Source organism: Ambystoma mexicanum, chromosome 10 (assembly GCF_040938575.1).
Source record: "Ambystoma mexicanum isolate Mex_15411 chromosome 10, UKY_AmexF1_1, whole genome shotgun sequence".
Taxonomy (NCBI): domain Eukaryota; kingdom Metazoa; phylum Chordata; class Amphibia; order Caudata; family Ambystomatidae; genus Ambystoma; species Ambystoma mexicanum.
In genome coordinates, this window is record NC_090932.1 from 703010328 (window position 1) to 703028451 (window position 18124).

Here is an 18124-nt window from a genome sequence, read left to right on the forward strand (position 1 = left end):
TGTTGTACTGTGAAATTGTCCACTGCCAGAATGTAATAAGTGTTTCAGGGTTGAAGTGATCCAGTGTGACATGCTGGTGATATGTGAGGAGAGTAATGATTCATGAGCTGAAGGGGGAGCAAAGCCAATGGATTGTAGCCAGTGGTTAAAAGTCATCCATGTGCAGAGGTTTTGGACAGTGGCGATATTTGGAAATGGTTGAGAATATGGACCATCTAAATGAAGAGGTATTTTAATGAAGCGGTGGTCAGGCTCAGTGTTTGGTTTCCACTGGGTGAGTTCAGTAAGTAGCATCAAAGAAAGCCAAGTAGCAAGTGCTCTATGAAGATGACACATTTAAAAATAAAGTCTCCTGGTGGCACTGCCTAGAGCCATTGTATCTTTCTTTGGAGCTGGGACATCAGAACAAATGCCAATCGCTGCTCAACACGTCACTTTTTGTTCTTTTTTTCTTTTTAAGACATGGCATGCTCCTCAGTAATCACAACTTCAGAAAGGCACCTAGAAGTAATTAATCACCCAAAATTGAGACAACAGTTTTACAATTTGGCTCCGTAGCCTGTGCCAATGCTGTGCATGCGTCTGGCCATAGTATCTCATACCTTTGGCAGGTCTCCCTTGGTCTCCCTTCCACAGAAATGTCTTTATAAAGAAATCTGTGCACTGTGGATAAACAGTGTTGATGAGAACTCAGTATATGCCAGTGTTTTGAGCAGCAAAGACAGTTCTATTCAGTACATTAGTAGAGACAACACTTAGAAAGTACGCAATGTCTAAGTCCAATAACAAGTGACAAAGACAAGGGTGAAAGGGCTGCAAAATTGAGCAGGTTCTGAGTGATGAAAACTGTACATTAGGAACATTCTACCAATAAGAAACTGTTGCAACAAGCTTCGTCTAAAAAAAAAAGTTCCAGTCTTAGTAGGATAAAAGAGATGTAAAATCTGGAGCTCTATTTCCAAAAATGTGCACTGATGCAAGTGCAATTAGTATGAGGAAAACACAATTCCTAGTGCAAAAAACTCAATTTTTAAATGGATTTTTGCCCCAGGGCAAATGATTGTCAATAGGCCAGATATTGTTATGGGGCAAAATGCATGTAAAGAACATGATTTGTGTACTAGGGCTATCTTCGTTTCTGTTGCTATTTGCACTTTCACCTGTGAAAGTTTCTGTTATACCACCCCTGGTGCTGATTACTTCCACACAATGTGCATTAGCAATGTTTTATTCTTTGTCTGAGGCACTATCAGAAAAAAACATGTGCCGTAACAATTTTGCAATTTCCTGAACCAATACCAAACCCTTTTATAAAACAGGAGAAACACCTACCTCCTGCAGACAAAAAGGGCAAAGGCCACCAAGACATTTGAATGGTCTGTGGATTCGGATGACTTCACGCCTCTTAGTGTCAACAATCTTGATCACAAAGGAACGGTCTGATCCGCAAAGCATCCGGGTGCAGCACCAATTCTTTTCTGCTGCATAATAAACCTTTCTTCCCTCGGCATCTTTTATCACATATTTGTTGTTTGTTTCAAATCCTGTTAAAGCTATACAAGATAAAAAATAGCGGTTAAAAGAAAATAAGTTGCTTAAAGAAGATATATTGGTTTTTATTAGGTGCTTCACATTTACTGAGCATGGACGTATGAGGGTTAGTCTTTTTTTCCAGTGATTGATAAAGTGCTATATTGCTGGGGTACATTTCACACAGAAATTATTTACAGCACTGAGACTAGCACTACACTCCCCCTCACACATCCGTGATTACACAGATTAACAAGTTGAAGGCTGTGTGAGGTGATATGTGGTGGATATTCTACGCGGCACCTTCTATTTTTAAAAATGAGATGTGTTTTCTAAGTCAGGATCAGGAACATAATAGTTTAATTGTATTTGTGTGTTACAGTTTGTGTTGCCATTCCCCCTTTAAAATGTTATGGTGTATCCTTCCTGTTGCCATGGCATTTGATTGCCTCTGATCTCTAGCATTGCGTCACCACTATGGACTCAAACAGATTTCACAAGTGGAGGACCCTAGGCTGCCAAAGCTGAGGGATCTCTTCCACAAGGGCACCTTTAAAATCTCCTTGCCAACAAAATTGACTTTGGGTGTTACAGAAGATGATAGGTTACATTATTTGAATTCCACCGCTGGAGCCTTTAATTGAATAATCCAGGGGTCACTACACAAACCGGTTTGAGAAGGTTCTCCAGGAGGCAACCTCAATGAAGGGCCTCATCTCAAAGCCCTCAATATGAACAGACACACAGTTTCTCACAAATACATAATTGCCTGGCAGAGGGAATTGGGTATAGAAAATGCAGTCAAAAGACAAGGAGCAGATATAGAGGAATGTCCAGTACCATGCTCAGTTCAGATGTGCAATATAAACCCTTTAAAGGGGGTAATACTCTCCCACATTCATAAAAAGGCAATACTCAAATAGATCAGACCAATGCTGGAGAGAATATGGGAAGCAAGAACTAATTTTACCATATCGACAGGCACGGCCAGCTTTATAGAAGTTCTGGTACGAGATTCAACCTTACATCATTGAATTGCAGAGGCACCCCCTCACAGGTTCTCCTAAAACCTATGACAAGAAAGTCAATCAAATAATAAATGGGGTGATCATGTTTATAAGTTCAATATTCCTAAAATTAAGATGAAGCATGTTAGGTTTAATGCACCCTGACAAGGACCAATACAATTATAGCCAAAAAGAACACTCTATAGTGAATCATGCATTGGCCCAGGATGGGGGATAAAGCCAGCAGCACTTTCTGCATGTGAATCAATGAATGGCAATGGGCCCAAAACCTACAAAATAAAATAGAGGATTAATTTGCTATAGGTGCATGTGGGTTGAAGGAACACAGCAATGAAGATAAACTGAAAACCACTTCGACCAATAAGTAGGTGGGGTTAGGTGTGAAATGAAGAATGAGTAATTTAATGTTTAGCCATATTCTTTTAAAGGTTTTATAGGAAATACAGGAGAAGGTTTCAAAGAAATCGGTACTTAATATTTTTGTTATTCACTTCCAGAAAATCCTAACTAACTTTACTCCATGCACAAGTGGTAATTGGGAGCCGGAGGCTTATCTAGTGAGCCTCCAGGAAAACACACAAAGCTGAGGACTCAGAGGATTGTCACATCAAAAGGAATGCCTGGAAAATGTTCTGTGAGGGAAAACTGTTCATCTTCAAAGGAAAGAAAATGCAATACACCCAATACGCTCTTAATAGGTCTATAAAGTCAATTGCTTGGTTCTGGATGTTCAACAGATGTGTTTCCCACAGGTTTTGATTGTGCCGGGGTCTTCATCTGGTGGCAGGGTTATGCTTACTGAGCCTAAATTAGTTCCATTAAAATGTGTCTGCAGAGATGGATACACGTACCATTTGCAAAACAAAGTTTAACACCTGCGCTATTTATTCACATGAGGTCAGGGAATGGTATTTGAGGCATCTTGAACAATCACATGTCACGGTAAAGGAGAGGTTGCAGATGCAAACATCTTGTATACCATAATGAAGCGAAGATTGGTGGGTTTCTTTTTGCAGCAATGGTATTTGCCGTTATTTTGACGGTATGTCAAGGTTAACAGCTTGGTCACTCTCTTCCCCCCCCTCCTCCTCACCTGAGCCTTCAGATGGTATGTACTTGGAATAATTTATAACAGATTTCTTCTCTTTAGCCTTCTTGCGGACTGTAGTTGGCTTATTTTTGGATGGTTTCTTCTTATCGTGTAAGTAGGATCTGGCTTCCCCAGAGGCCACCTTGGCAGGGAAGGAAACCTGCCCAAGGGGGACCCTGAGGAGCCAGACCCCAAATCCAGGGAAAAAGCCATGGCAGAAAAAACCCTGGTTATCCAAATGCAGATGAGGAACGTAGTTGGTTTGCTTAGTTCAGCGAATATATTCGCAATCAAGAATTCCTCTGATAAAGTAGCAAGGATTTGACAAAATTCTCCTCAGAGTGTGTAAAAAGGAAGAATATAAGAATAGATAATAGAACGTGGAATAAGCGCCTTCAGGGGAGAGGAGGATAAGATACCCTGAAGGTACGTGTTAAATCTCGGGGTGTAAAGAAACAAATGAATGGAGAGGCTACTTACCCAAGAATAGACACCGGGTGTGTCGGAAGCAGCACCGCTCCCTCTGAAAGAGTAACCGCGGCTCCGTGACCGCGAAAAGAAACTAACTAAGAAAGTCGGGTCAGCTACAGATACCAACCTGGGTGTAGTTTGGAAATAAAGCTAGGCAGAAGAAAGCGTAGAAAGAGACAGAAGGGTGAAGTAGACAAAAACCGTAAGCGGTTATAAACGGAAATAAGGTCAGAGAGGGGAAAAGGGAAATAGAAAATGAAAGTACAGCCGGCAGGTAGAATAGAAGGAACATGGTCTCTACCGAGCGTAAAGAAGCGAAAGGCAACAGAACTGGAGGCCAGAAGGTAAACTGGATCCGTAGGGTGAAACACTGAGCCGTAGCACAGCAGCATTGGACAAACTGGAAAAAAAACAGATACAACGCGCTGGGCTGTGGGCGTGGCTGGGCTTTAAGAAATTAGCCTCCATCTTGTGTCTGAAGACTAGACCGACTTGACAGATGAGCCGGTTACAATCGCCAGGAACTCCACAGCTTCCAGGGGCGAATCCTGACACGGTAGTGGTAGAACCATATCAACGCAATCAGTATCTGTTGGTACACCCGCTATATCACGTGATAGTGATAATTAAATGTATTTCAGCAGAAACATCATATGATTAGAGGAACTCATCAAAATGTAGTACATGTTCAAAACCATGTCATACCTGATGTAAACTCAAATTCACAATAAAGCACTAAACCTCACCATCCCATACCCTCCTTGTGCCGCATGTCGCTTCTGCTCTTTCTCCATACTTGCCCCACTCTATTAGAACCCACTTCCCATAACAGGCAAAGCCAGCCAAACTGTGTGTCCCTTCAAAGATCAGCATACACATCTCTTACTTGCTAAAGAGGGAGCTCCCCTACCTTCTCCTCATCTTCCTTAACTGACCCCACCACTGTCTCCAGTGAAGCTTAATAATTTAATTGTGTATATTGAATTAGTACTCCTCTTTAATTTGAAGCACTTGCCCCCTTAGGTAAATGTTAACTGGTTTCCTATATACATTTTGTTTCTGTTTCCTTTGTCCTTGCTATATGTCCTAATATGGTTACACCATTATAAACTGCTCACTTCCTGTTCTCATTTGTTATGCTAGTGTACACCTTCATATGAATGCTTCCATCTGTAAATATGTCATTGCAAGTCATTTCAGTTCGAAATTGACATTCCTGATCTTCAAATAAATGCACATAAATACAAAAGTCACAAGCTATTCATTTGATATCTACATAAGTAAGATATCTAATTGTATAATGTTTTAGGATCCAATGTATTTCATGTTTACTTTTCTTTACGAATTACAGGGTGGTATTAAGGCACGACTTCTACCACTATACTTTACATAGCCACAGATAATACAGAAGACAATTTTAACACCCAAGGAAAGAAATGTATTTATGAATGTAGGAACATGTAGCGTTTGAAAAGGGAGTTGCTGTTCCTTTGTTCATTGTTGTTGAATGTAATGAGATTGATTTTCTGCTTAGTATTCTGCTAACTACTTTATGGTGCAGCAAACCAAAACAGCACACAATGCGGTCCCCTGGAAGAATGGGAAATATGTAAAAAAAAAATAAAAACAAGAAATCTCTTGGGAAGATAGCATTTCCCGAAGGTCAGATCCATATTTTGTACCCCAAATAGAAACCTACCTGAAATGTAAGGATCAAAATGATGTGTGCCTAGGAAAGGCACTTATCCCAGAAACAAATCATAGTTTATGTGGGGGTACAATATCAGTGTCAAAGAGAAAAGCAATAGGAGTTGCTGATAGTGGTTGAAAATATGACGTTTCAACTAATACAGGGTTGCTAATGGACAAATGGCGAGTGTTTCTATGTTTAATTTCTCTATTACCTGTTTTATTAATAGGACATTAATTCAAGCACCCTACTGTTATTTTCTAAATAAGAGTCTTAAAAAAAGAAAGGCAACGAGGCTTGGTCTTGACTTTACACAAAAACGTGTGTGTGTGGGGTAGTAGCATGTTTGTAAATGTAGATTAAGCCAATTAGAGATACAAATTAATTGCGAGGCATTTATAAAAGAGAGCCGAAATACGTCAGAAAGTTAGCCAGTGCCCGTATACATTTGTCAGCCTCATGTCATCTTGCACTAGAAACATTAGTTCTTAAAGGGAAGTTCAGGGTGCATTTTACAAACCTGTGCTTTTAACATTTCTAAAAAGAAATCCATCTGCGTTAAAAGAAAGTCTGGAGAAGATCCGGGGCTACGCTAATGTCGGGACTGTCGGGACTCGGGACTAGCTAGCCTTTTCGTTGCAACCCCTGAGCTTGTATCCAGGGCTACAACCAAAAGCCCCCTTAGCTCCCCACCCTCCCAGCAACGCCTCTGCCTGAAATATTGATCAGTACAGTGACATGTCAAGCATGCATTGGCAAAGCCAAATATTCAATTATAGTCTGAGTGTGAAATGACAATTTTGGTGTCTGTGTTTTTGTAAATAATAGGCGATTGGCAAGTTTCAAAGCGTGTGCTTTACTGGCCTTTTTAATGAAGTTGTATTTTTGTAGCTAATAGGTAACCATACAAATTCCATGTGCCAAATAAATCATCATCAAATTAGTTACACAGTGTATACACATGTCGGTGGGTAAATACTATTTCATTTGCAGATTTCTTCCTAAAAAATCCACATTTTATGCTGACATATTTGCGTTTAGCATTAAATAGAGAAATATTACTTGAACACAATATACAAAAACATTTTGAATACACTGTAGGTTTGATATAAAGCAGAAACTTTGAGAATATCAAAACATAACAAATATAACATCTACATTGTAAAATCATACCTTCAATTGGTTCGAATTTTTGTTCCACTGCCAAGTGGTCCAACTGTCAAGGTCAAAAAACAAGAACAATTTAACCAAGTGCAAATGAGAGATATTAATCAAAAAGAGTTTGTAAAAGAGTTCAATTAAAAAGGAACCCTCTTCATGCTGTTTTTAAGTATTTGGTCAAAGCAAATGTCTGGGCAATAATAAAGAACAGAGCCCTATATTATGATGTACTAGCGGTACCCGCGGGCTTTGCCCAGGGCCGTAGCTGACATGCACATGGGGGTCTGCTATAGCCCTGCGTATGTATTTTGTCACAACTTCCTATTCTTGAAAATCGCATAATTGTCAATTTCCCGAAATCGCCTATACTGATTGAACAGGGCCCTGCCCCCACCCCATGCAGAGCGAATGGTTGGTGTTGGTCAGATTTTGCTATTGCCAATACATCCCAGACTGGTATGCCGACCTCAGGCCAACATTTCAGCCCACCAACTGTTGTGGGGCTGAAGCCAACAATCGCAAAATCAGCAATTTATATATGCTGTGAATATAATCTATCATATGGGGCTCTTAAGTGCCCCAGTCCGGAGAAATGCTGGAGAAAATGCTGGTATTTCCGGCATCAGCATTTTTTCTGTACCAGGAAACAAGTTTTGCCGGTGGGGGCTGTGATCTACCGGCAGGTCTGACCTGTCCAGAGTTCAGGCCCCTACTGGCAAATAAATGCCAGAATCACTGGCACCAGTACCGGGACTGAATGGAATGGGAACTTTCTAGTGTCACTGCTGCCCCTAATATCCTGGTAGTACTGGGATATCAGGCAGTGGAAACAGTAAAGCAGTTTTGCTGGTATCCCGTCAGAATTACCCACGGGATACCAGCAAAACTGTAATGAGGGCCTATGTCTTCCAGAATCTATAATCCTCTCCATAGATACGTGCACAACCTTCATGTGGCTAGCAGAATGGGTCTGCCGTAGCTGTAGAAGATGCAGGATATGTGCTAATTGTATTATCAATTAGCACAGGAATCCCCCAAATGCACTCAAAACAGGCATTGGCAAAGCCAATAGTTTTGGCGTTTGTAGTTATTTATTGCATTTTACATTTAGCATGGAAGGAAGGAATGAGAAAGGACAGGACAGTGAGGAAGAAATTATATTATGGGGGAACAAAGGGCAGCGCTGGTAGGGAGAGGGAAGCACTATGGGGGGAAAATAAGAAATAAATGGTAACAAGAGCAGGAATAAAATAAATCCAAAGATGAAAGCTAAGCCAGCAACAGCTGACAGGAGCATTGTACACATTTTGAAGGTAGGACTGACAGCACCAATTGGGGGGAGGAGTGAAAAGGCAAAGGGGGCAGAGCAACAGCACAACGAGGGATTGATTGACAGCACAAAGGTGGGAAGGGCAACAGAGCAAAGGGGAAGGAGCATCAGCACAAGGGAGAGGAGAGTCAGTAAAAGCCGGGAGGAGTGAGAGCACAAGCGAAGGAGCAACAGTGCAAGGGGAGGCACCACAGTGCAAAGGTGGGAAGAGCAACAGCACAAGGGGGAAGGAGCGTCAGCTCAAGGGGGAGGAGCGACAGAGCAAGGGGAAGGGGTGACAGCACAAGGGGTAGGTGCATCACATAGGGGGAGGCACAACAATGCAATTGGGGTGGTGGGAAAGCACAAGGGGGAGGCGTGACAGCAGAAGGGAAGGTGGGACAGTGCAAGGGTGAAGGAGAGACAGTGTAAGGCTGAAGGAGAGAGAGCACAAGGAGGAAGGAGGGATAGCAGAACGGGCAGGAGGGGAGTAAAGACAGCGCAAGCAGGATGAGGGAAAATCCAAGAGCAGGAGGGAATGCATAAGAGCAGGAGTGAAAGCGCAAGGGGGGAGGAAGGAAAGTACAAGAGGGACAGCGCAAGCGTGGCAGGAGGTCCAGAGCAAGGGGATAAGGAGGGGAGAAGGTAAAGCACAAGCGTGGAAAGGAGCAATAGCGCACGGGGAGGGAGGGACAGCACAAGGGGGAGATGAACATCACAAGGGGGGGAGGAATATCACAAGGGGGTAGGAGGGACAGTATAATCGGGAAAGAGCTACAGTGCATGTTGGGAATTACACCTGTTGGTTGTATGTACAAAACACAGCTTTTGATCATAGTTGTCCTTTATTGTAGTTTTGATCTCAATGTGATTTCTTAAAAGGACACCTATATGTTGTCAGTGGTAGTACACCTGTCAAATGTACTACAGCCTGAACATATCCTCACAACTTATTTTGTGGGAGAGGTGCAGTGCTACTGACAACAAACAAATGTCCTCATAAAAAATCCAATTCAAGCTTATTATGAGGACATCTCATGACCCGCTCCTCTTTCCAATCTCAGGAGCAGGTGAGTGTGCCTGCCCATCCGCGCCCCCATTTCGTTGTTTGATTGTTTAACTGTTCCCCAGGCCCCGCTTTGCCCCGTGTTTCCCGGACTCCCCTTCCTGAATCTCCATCGCCCACCCGCCTCCCAGCCCGACCCCCACCCCTGATTGGCTGCTGCCTAGTGGTTGCCTGGGTCTAGCGACCCGCTCCGGTGCACCTGCTCCTCTTTCCAATCTAAGGAGCAGGTGATTGTGCCTGCCCATCCGCGCCCCCATTTCCATTGTTTGATTGTTTAACTGCTCCCCAGGCCCCGCGTTGCCCCCGTGTTTCCCAGACTCCCCTTCCTGATTCTCCCTCGCCCGCCCGCCTCCCAGCCCGTCCCCCCACCCCTGATTGGCTGCTGCCTACTGGTTGCCTGGGTCTAGCGACCCGCTCCGGTGCACCCGCTCCTCTTTCCAATCTAAGGAGCAGGTGAGTGTGCCTGCCCATCCGAGCCCCAATTTCTGTTGTTTGATTGTTTAACTGCTCCCCATGCCCCGTGTTGCCAGTGTTTCCCGGACTCCCCTTCCTGATTCTCCCTTGCCCACCCCCCACCCCTGATTGGCTGCTGCCTAGTGGTTGCCTGGGTCAAGCGACCCGCTCCGGTGCACCCGCTCCTCTTTCCAATCTAAGGAGCAGGTGAGTGTGCCTGCCCATCCGCGCCCCCATTTCCGTTGTTTGATTGTTTAACTGCTCCCCAGGCCCCGCGTTGCCCCATGTTTCCCGGACTCCCCTTCCTGATTCTCCCTTACCCAGCCCGCCCCCCACCCCTTCCTGGTCCCGCCCCCTCCCGCCTCCCGACCCGCTCATCCTACCCTTCATCACTGGTCCTCCCAGGGCAGCCCTCTGCCCGGCAGCCCCCAGCGGATATGGGCCCCAAGGCCAAGGGCGGGGCGGCTCCAACAGAAGCGGCTCCAGGAAGTTTCAGCAGGTGTCCGCAGGGGAAGCCAAGGAAGCCACCAGACACCGACAAAACTATAAGTGCTGGCTTGGGTGGGGGTAGAGCAATTACTCTACTCCAGAAAGCTCCTGACACTCTAACCTACCTTTCAATGGCCTGCAGTCTAATGTTAACCAGTACCATAGCCCGAGAAAACCACAAAGATTAGCCTGCGCCGCCTCTGGGCAGAAGTGTGATTATTAGCATATGCCACACCTAGATCGAACCTCTAATAGCCTCTTTGAGAAAAGTTAAATTTAGAAGTGTACCCAATTACATTTAGAAGTGTACCCAATTCCATTTAGACGTATACCCAATTGCATCTAGGAGTGTACCCAATTGCATTTAGAAGTTGTGACCAATAGCCTCTCTGAGAAAAGCTGAATTTAGAAGTGTACCCAATTGCATTTAGAAGTTGTGACAAATAGCCTCTCTGAGAAAAGTTGAATTTAGAAGTGTACCCAATTGCATTTAGAAGTTGGGACCAATAGCCTCTCTGAGAAAAGTTGAATTTAGAAGTGTGCCCAATTGCATCTAGGAGTGTACCCAATTGCATTTAGAAGATGTGACCAATAGCCTCTCTGAGAAAAGTTGAATTTAGAAGTGTACCCAATTGCATGTAGAAGTTGTGACCAATAGCCTCTCTGAGAAAAGTTGAATTTAGAAGTGTACCCAATTGCATTTAGAAGTTGTGACCAATAGCCTCTCTGAGAAAAGTTGAATTTAGAAGTGTACCCAATTGCATTTAGAAGTTGTGACCAATAGCCCCTCTGAGGAAAGTTGAATTTAGAAGTGTACCCAATTGCATCTAGGAGTGTACCCAATTGCATTTAGAAGTGTACCCAATTACATTTAAGAAGTGTACCCAATTGCATTTAGAAGTGTACCCAATTCCATTTAGAAGTGTACCCAATTGCATTTAGAAGTGTACCTAATTACATTTAGAAGTGTACCCAATTACATTTAGAAGTGTACCCAATTGCATCTAGGAGTGTACCCAATTACATTTAGAAGTTGTGACCAATAGCCTCTCTGAGAAAAGTTGAATTTAGAAGTGTACTCAATTGCATTTAGAAGTTGTGACCAATAGCCTCTCTGAGAAAAGCTGAATTTAGAAGTGTACCCAATTGCATTTAGAAGTTGTGACCAATAGCCTCTCTGAGAAAAGTTGAATTTAGAAGTGTACTCAATTGCATTTAGAAGTTGTGACCAATAGCCTCTCTGAGAAAAGCTGAATTTAGAAGTGTACCCCATTGCATTTAGAAGTTGGGACCAATAGCCTCTCTGAGAAAAGTTGAATTTAGAAGTGTACCCAATTGCATCTAGGAGTGTACCCAATTGCATTTAGAAGTTGTGACCAAGAGCCTCTCTGAGAAAGTTGAATTTAGAAGTGTACCCAATTGCATTTAGAAGTTGTGACCAATAGCCTCTCTGAGAAAAGTTGAATTTAGAAGTGTACCCAATTGCATTTAGAAGTTGTGACCAATAACCTCTCTGAGAAAAGTTGAATTTAGAAGTGTGCCCAATTGCATTTAGAAGTTGTGACCAATAGCCCCTCAGAGGAAAGTTGAATTTAGAAGTGTACCCAATTGCATCTAGGAGTGTACCCAATTGCATTTAGAAGTGTACCCAATTACATTTAAGAAGTGTACCCAATTGCATTTAGAAGTGTACGCAATTCCATTTAGAAGTGTACCCAATTGCATTTAGAAGTGTACCCAATTGCATTTAGAAGTGTACTGTAACGCTCACCTGACTCCCACGGAGGCGCTGGCCTGGTTCGCGCTGCTGTGACCTCTTCTAAGGTGATGCGCAGGGTTCGGAAGACGGACTGGACCGGGCCCCCAAATCTGGCTTGTCTGGCTCGCAGAAGTATCCTTCTGTAGGCGAAAAAAGGGGATTAACTGTCTGCGGGGTAATGCAATCAGCCTCCCACTTTCCCCTCTCACCCTCCTCGAAACCCTTCTGTGATTCCTCGTAGCGTCTCACCTTAGGGTCTGGAAGGACGAGCTCTCCATCCTGCTTCTGATGCAGGGGCGCGTTGGTATCCAGTTACTTCTCTGGATTTTCGGATTGGTGAGAACCAAACTTGCTTGACTTCCAGGTAAGTTTTTTGATAAGAGGTTCCCCTTGTGTCCATGCATTAATGTACTAATGCTAGTGTCTTTTTCCCCATGGGGGCCGGGGTACGGAATTCCGGGGAACAGGCACCGACCCGAGATGAGAGGTGAAATCCTTGTAGAAATCAGGTAAGTCTTTAATGAGCGTTTTTTGGTAATGTCTTTTAATTTGCTCATTAACGCTGATGTCTCTTTTTCCCCTTAGGGGCCGGGGTCCGGAAATGCCAGGATACGGCGTGGACCCAAAATGAAGAGGGAATGAATCAACAGGTAAGTCTTAACATGGAGATTTAGCTTTCCTTATTCCCTTCTCTCTCTCACCTTTTGTTCTGGTCTTTTTCTCCCTAGGCGCTGGGGCGTGACTGCGAATCCGGATGATCGCTGCTGAACATGGAGACGCCCAGTAAAGGTGAGTGGAATGCGGCGCTGCAGCGATCGACGCGATGAGCTTTTTAAATAAAAGTCTTCCTTTTCAGGATTGTCGGCAAGATGTCTCTGGGATGCGGATTTAGCAGGTAAGGACTTTTCCTTCTTCTGTTCTCTTCTCTTCATTTGCAGGTGATCCAGGATGCTGGCAGGCGTGGCAGAAGTCAGGATGCAGGAGCAGACACGGTGAGCATCCAGCTGCTAGATGCAGAACAACGCGAAGCACGTGTGGCTGTTCGGGTGGGGTTTAAATAGCCTTGGAAGAAGTTCCAGGTATGTATCCTTCCTCCAATCAGGTATGTATCCTTCCCCGACCACGCCCGGATGGTAAATTAGTCCCATAGGTAAAGTAGTTCCTTTCAGGCCTCAAGGAGGCCGGGATCCTGCTGCATGGTCTGCATCAGGTAAGTGCACCCAAGCTCTTCCATAATGAGCCTGGCGCCTATGGCGCCAGGACTGATGTCTTTTATGAGCCTGGCACCATAGGCGCCAGGACACTGTCCAAAGGGCCCCTATATGGGGTTGCTGGGTCCTTCCTTGGGGACTGGATGTCCGCTTTCGGGGACGCAGGGCTTGAACCGGCTCCCCGGGAGCGGGCATCATGGCAGCACTCCCCCCCAAGGCCCCTCCAAAGGTTGTTCCCTCCGGGGGTTTTGGTTTGTCTGGGAAGAGTCGGTGGAATTTCCTGACTAATCGAGGTGCATGCACATGGTCGCTGGGTTCTCACGACCTCTCCTGAGGTCCGTACCCCTCCCAATCAATTAGGTAGAACAGTTTTGACCTAAACATTTTTGAGTCTAAAATGTTCTTCACTTCGAATTCGGGCTCCCCATCTATTAGAATAGGTTCTGGAGGTTTGAGTAGTCGGGTTCCGGGTACTACTGGTTTCAGAAGTGACACATGAAAAACAGGGTGAATTCGCATACTAGCTGGTAAATCAAGTTTAACAGCCACTGGGTTAATTATTGCCGTAATAGAATAAGGTCCCAGATATTTTGGGTTAAAAGTTTGAGGCCCTTTGAGTGGTAAATGTCTGGTAGCTAACCACACTTGTTCCCCAATCTGATACGGAGGTGCTTCACTCCGATGTAGATCAGCATTCTCCTTGTATTTTCTCTTGGCTTGTTGTAAATGCGTAGTTGCCTCTTTGAAGGCTTGGGTAATTGTAGAATGCAGATGTTCTACTGCAGGCATTCCGAGGTTCTGAGGTGAGTCAAGGTTTGAGGTTCGAGGGTGATGCCCAAACAAAGTATAAAAAGGACTCTGGCCAGTTCCAGAGTGTACCGAATTATTATATGCGTATTCGGCTATCCAAAGAATGTCTTTCCAGTTGCTTTCAGATTGCTGTAACATACACCGTAAGTATTGCTCAAGGGTCTGATTTGTCCTCTCGGTCTGACCATCGGTCTGAGGGTGGTGACTGGTCGATAATCTTACGTCGATCTGCGCCATTTGACAACATTTGAGCCAGAAGTGGGAAATTAATTGGCTTCCCCGGTCAGAGATTAGTATAGATGGGAATCCATGTAGCCGCACAATATTTTCGAGGAATTCTTTGGCTAGGACAGAAGCTGAAGGTAAACCTTTCAAAGGAATAAAGTGGGCCATTTTGGAAAACAAATCCACAATTACCAGAATAGTATTGTACCCTGAACAAGGAGGCAGGTCCGTAATAAAATCCATTGATAGGGTGTGCCAGGGTGCTGGAGATATGTCTAGAGGTTGAAGGAGACCGGCTGGTCTTTTCTTTTGACTTTTATTTTGGGCGCAAACACCACAGGACATCACAAAAGATTTAACATCTTTTCGCCAAGAGGGCCACCAAAATTGTCGTTTCACCTTTTCCTCTGTCTTGGCAATACCGGGGTGTCCCTCTATTAATGCATCATGATAACCGGAAATAACTAGTTCGTGTAATTCCTTATGTGGCAGGAATAAGCGTCCTTGAAAATAAGGTAAACCATTATCTATGGTAAAGTCTGATCCCTTTTGTATCCAATCCTGTAAGGTTGTAGGGTCCAGGAGTTGTTTCACTCTGGCTTGAATGTCTTCAAGCGTCTGTAACAAAGTCATGCCTAGAATCCTCTGTTCGGGAATTATTGGTACTGGTTCTGAGTTTGTATCAGATTCTCCCATTCCAATTCGGGATAAGGCGTCTGCTTTGCCATTCTTGCAGCCAGGTCGATAGGTAATCACGAAATCAAATTCAGCGAAAAACAAAGCCCATCGGAGCTGCCGTGATGACTGAGCCTTGGCGGTTTTCAAATACTGTAAATTCCGGTGATCAGTGATCACTGTGATGGTATGTCGAGCACCAAGCAGATAAAACCGCCAGTCTTTAAAAGCAGACTTCATGGCTAACAGTTCTTTGTCCGTGACTGGATAATTAACCGCGAGTGCCGAGAATTTTCTGGACCAAAATGCTACGGGATGCAGTTGGTTGGTTTTGGGATCTCTTTGGGACAGTACAGCTCCCATGGCTAGGCTGGATGTGTCAGTCTCGACGACATAAGGGAGATCTGGACGCGGGTGTTTCAATATAGGTGCGGAGGTAAACTTAGCTTTTAAATCCTGAAAGGCCTGCTCGGCTTCTTCAGACCATTCAAAACGTTTATTTTTCCTCAAGAGTGCAGTAATGGGTTGTACCACGCGTAAAAATTCCGGGATAAACCTGCGATAGAAATTGGCAAAGCCGAGCATGCTTTGAACCCCTTTTACAGAGCTAGGTGATGGCCATTTGAGGATGGCATCCACTTTTCTTGAGTCCATTCGGACTCCTTTGGGTGTCAGGATGAAACCTAGAAACTCGACTTCTGTGGTATGGAAAACACATATCTCCAATTTAGCAAATAGTTTGTGTTGGCGCAGTTTTTCAAGTACTGCCCTGACGTGTTTTCTGTGATCAGATTCCGAAGAGGAGTACACCAGAATGTCATCGATATATACGACAACACAAAAATCGATGACTTCCCGAAGGACATCATTCATGAAGTATTGGAAGGCAGCCGGCGCGTTGCACAATCCGAAAGGCATCACCTGGTACTCTAATAATCCGTATTTAGTACGGAAGGCAGTTTTCCATTCGTCACCTTCTTTAACTCGTACCAGATGATAAGCCCCCCGGAGATCTAACTTGGTGTATATGCAAGCGTCCTTCACCTGGTCAAGGAGTTCAGGGAGCAGAGGCAGACGTTAACGGTTTTTAACCGTTATCTGGTCCAATGCACGCTAATCGATACAAGTTCTAAGGTCGCCTTCTTTTTTGGGCACGAAGAACAAAGCCGAGGATGCCGGGGACTTTGACGGGCGAATAAAACCATTAGCTAGGTATTGATCCAAATATTGTCTCAAATGCAGATTCTCAGGTTCGGTAAGGGCATAAATCCTGCTACAAGGGGGTTGTGCACCGGGCACCAGATCGATTTGGCAATCGTACGATCTGTGAGGAGGTAACGTGTTGGCCTGTTCCTTTTGGAAGACGTCCTGAAAGTCTTGGTATTCCGGAGGTAGTTGCATGGAGGCAGAGGTTACAGATGCTAGATTAATCTTCAGGTTTTCTGGGTAGCAGGTTTGTGTACAATCCGGGAAGGTTATTCTCTTAGCTCGCCAATCAATTCGAGGATTATGTGTCTCTAACCAAGGGATTCCAAGAATAACCTGAAACTGTGGAGCCTTGATTACATCAAACTCAACACCCTCCCGATGGCCGTCGGGAACAATAAGAGTCACCTTAGTAGTGGAATGTGTTACCGGTCCAGAGGCAATTTCAGTTCCATCGACTGTGGTGATGACATCTTTGCTGGTTTTAGGACGGAGAGGGAGGTTAATCCTAGAGACCAATTCACGATCCACATAGTTTCCAATAGCCCCACTATCGATGTATGCCTTTATTGCATGCAACCGCTTAGGCTGTTCTGGATCTACGAGAACCATTGGCACAATGAAATGCGAGGTCTGAGAGTTAGTTTTCAAGCTCGGCAAGCGGACCCCTACACTTGTCGGGCAGAGTCGTTTCCCGAAACAGAGTCTTCATGGTTTTTATCAGCGGCTCCTACCGCCTTTCGGGGCGGTTTTGCCGGGCAATCTCGTAGAAAGTGTCCAGAATTCCCACAATAAAGACATAATTGTAACTGCCGCCTCCTTTCACGTTCCTTTTCAGTTAAGGGTCCTTTAACCCCTCCAATTTGCATAGGCTCAGAGACATCAACTCCCTTGGGATTAGCATGGGTCTTGACCAACACCGGGTCTCAAACCTGGACCGATCTGCTTTTCTGTTTTGAAGTCTGTGATCCAATTGGACCACTAAATCTATATACTCTGTGCATTCTTGGGGAGGATTTACAACTTGGGCCAAGACATCTTTAATTTCTCCGCGTAGGCCTCGATAAAACAACGTGACTCTTTTATCCTCTGGCCATCCCGTTTCCACAAATAGTCTATTAAAGGTTGCATTATAGGATAGGAGGTCCTGATTGCCCTGTCGCAGGGATAGAGGTTCGTCATCCAGAGCATGCCCCTGAGAGTGTCGAGCAAATAACCTTTCCATGCATGCTTGAAACCTTTGAAAATCACGGAGAATCGGGTCATCTTGAGTAACCAGTGGAACTGACCAATCGGCAGCGCAGCCGCTGAGATATGACAATACAAAGGCTACCTTGGTCTGATCATTAGGGAAGGCCCCAGGTCTGCATAGGAAGTGCAAACGACACTGATTCATGAATACGGCAAATCGTTTGGGGTCCCCAGCAAAGCGTTCGGGTGGGGCCAGCGGCATGTTTCCAGGTAGATTAATCTGCACAGGGTTACTGGAAACCACAGGAGCGGGGTACCATCCGGAACCGGGTATATGAGTTTGCCCAGCTTGACCTTGCAAAAGCTGTCTGGCCAGGTCATCAGTTCTTTCCTTTGATATTATGAATTCCCTCCTGAGGGCATTAGTCTCTTGACGAGGGGCATGTACTTCGGCCCGTAATTCCCCCAGTAATTGGGCCAACTGATCAGTCTCAGAACTTTCCATAGCGCCTGGGTGGGAATTTGTAGGAAGGCTTCGCGTTCTGTAACGCTCACCTGACTCCCACGGAGGCGCTGGCCTGGTTCGCGCTGCTGTGACCTCTTCTAAGGTGATGCGCAGGGCTTCGGAAGACGGACTGGACCGGGCCCCCAAATCTGGCTTGTCTGGCTCGCAGAAGTATCCTTCTGTAGGCGAAAATAGGGGATTAACTGTCTGCAGGGTAATGCAATCAGCCTCCCACTTTCCCCTCTCACCCTCCTC

The 18124-nt window shown here is 44.8% G+C and overlaps 1 protein-coding gene across 1 annotated transcript in view; it reads right to left on the reverse strand.

Moving 5' to 3' along the window:
- LOC138493214 (phospholipid scramblase 1-like) overlaps window positions 1-18124 on the reverse strand; it is a 562563-nt gene that overhangs the window by 193406 nt on the left and 351033 nt on the right. Inside the window, exons 4-5 of the mRNA XM_069620366.1 lie at window positions 6983-7025; window positions 1333-1553 (exon numbers count right to left, since the gene is read on the reverse strand). Of these exons, the coding sequence (XP_069476467.1) occupies window positions 1333-1553; window positions 6983-7025 (264 nt within the window). The remainder of the gene's footprint in view (window positions 1-1332; window positions 1554-6982; window positions 7026-18124) is intronic.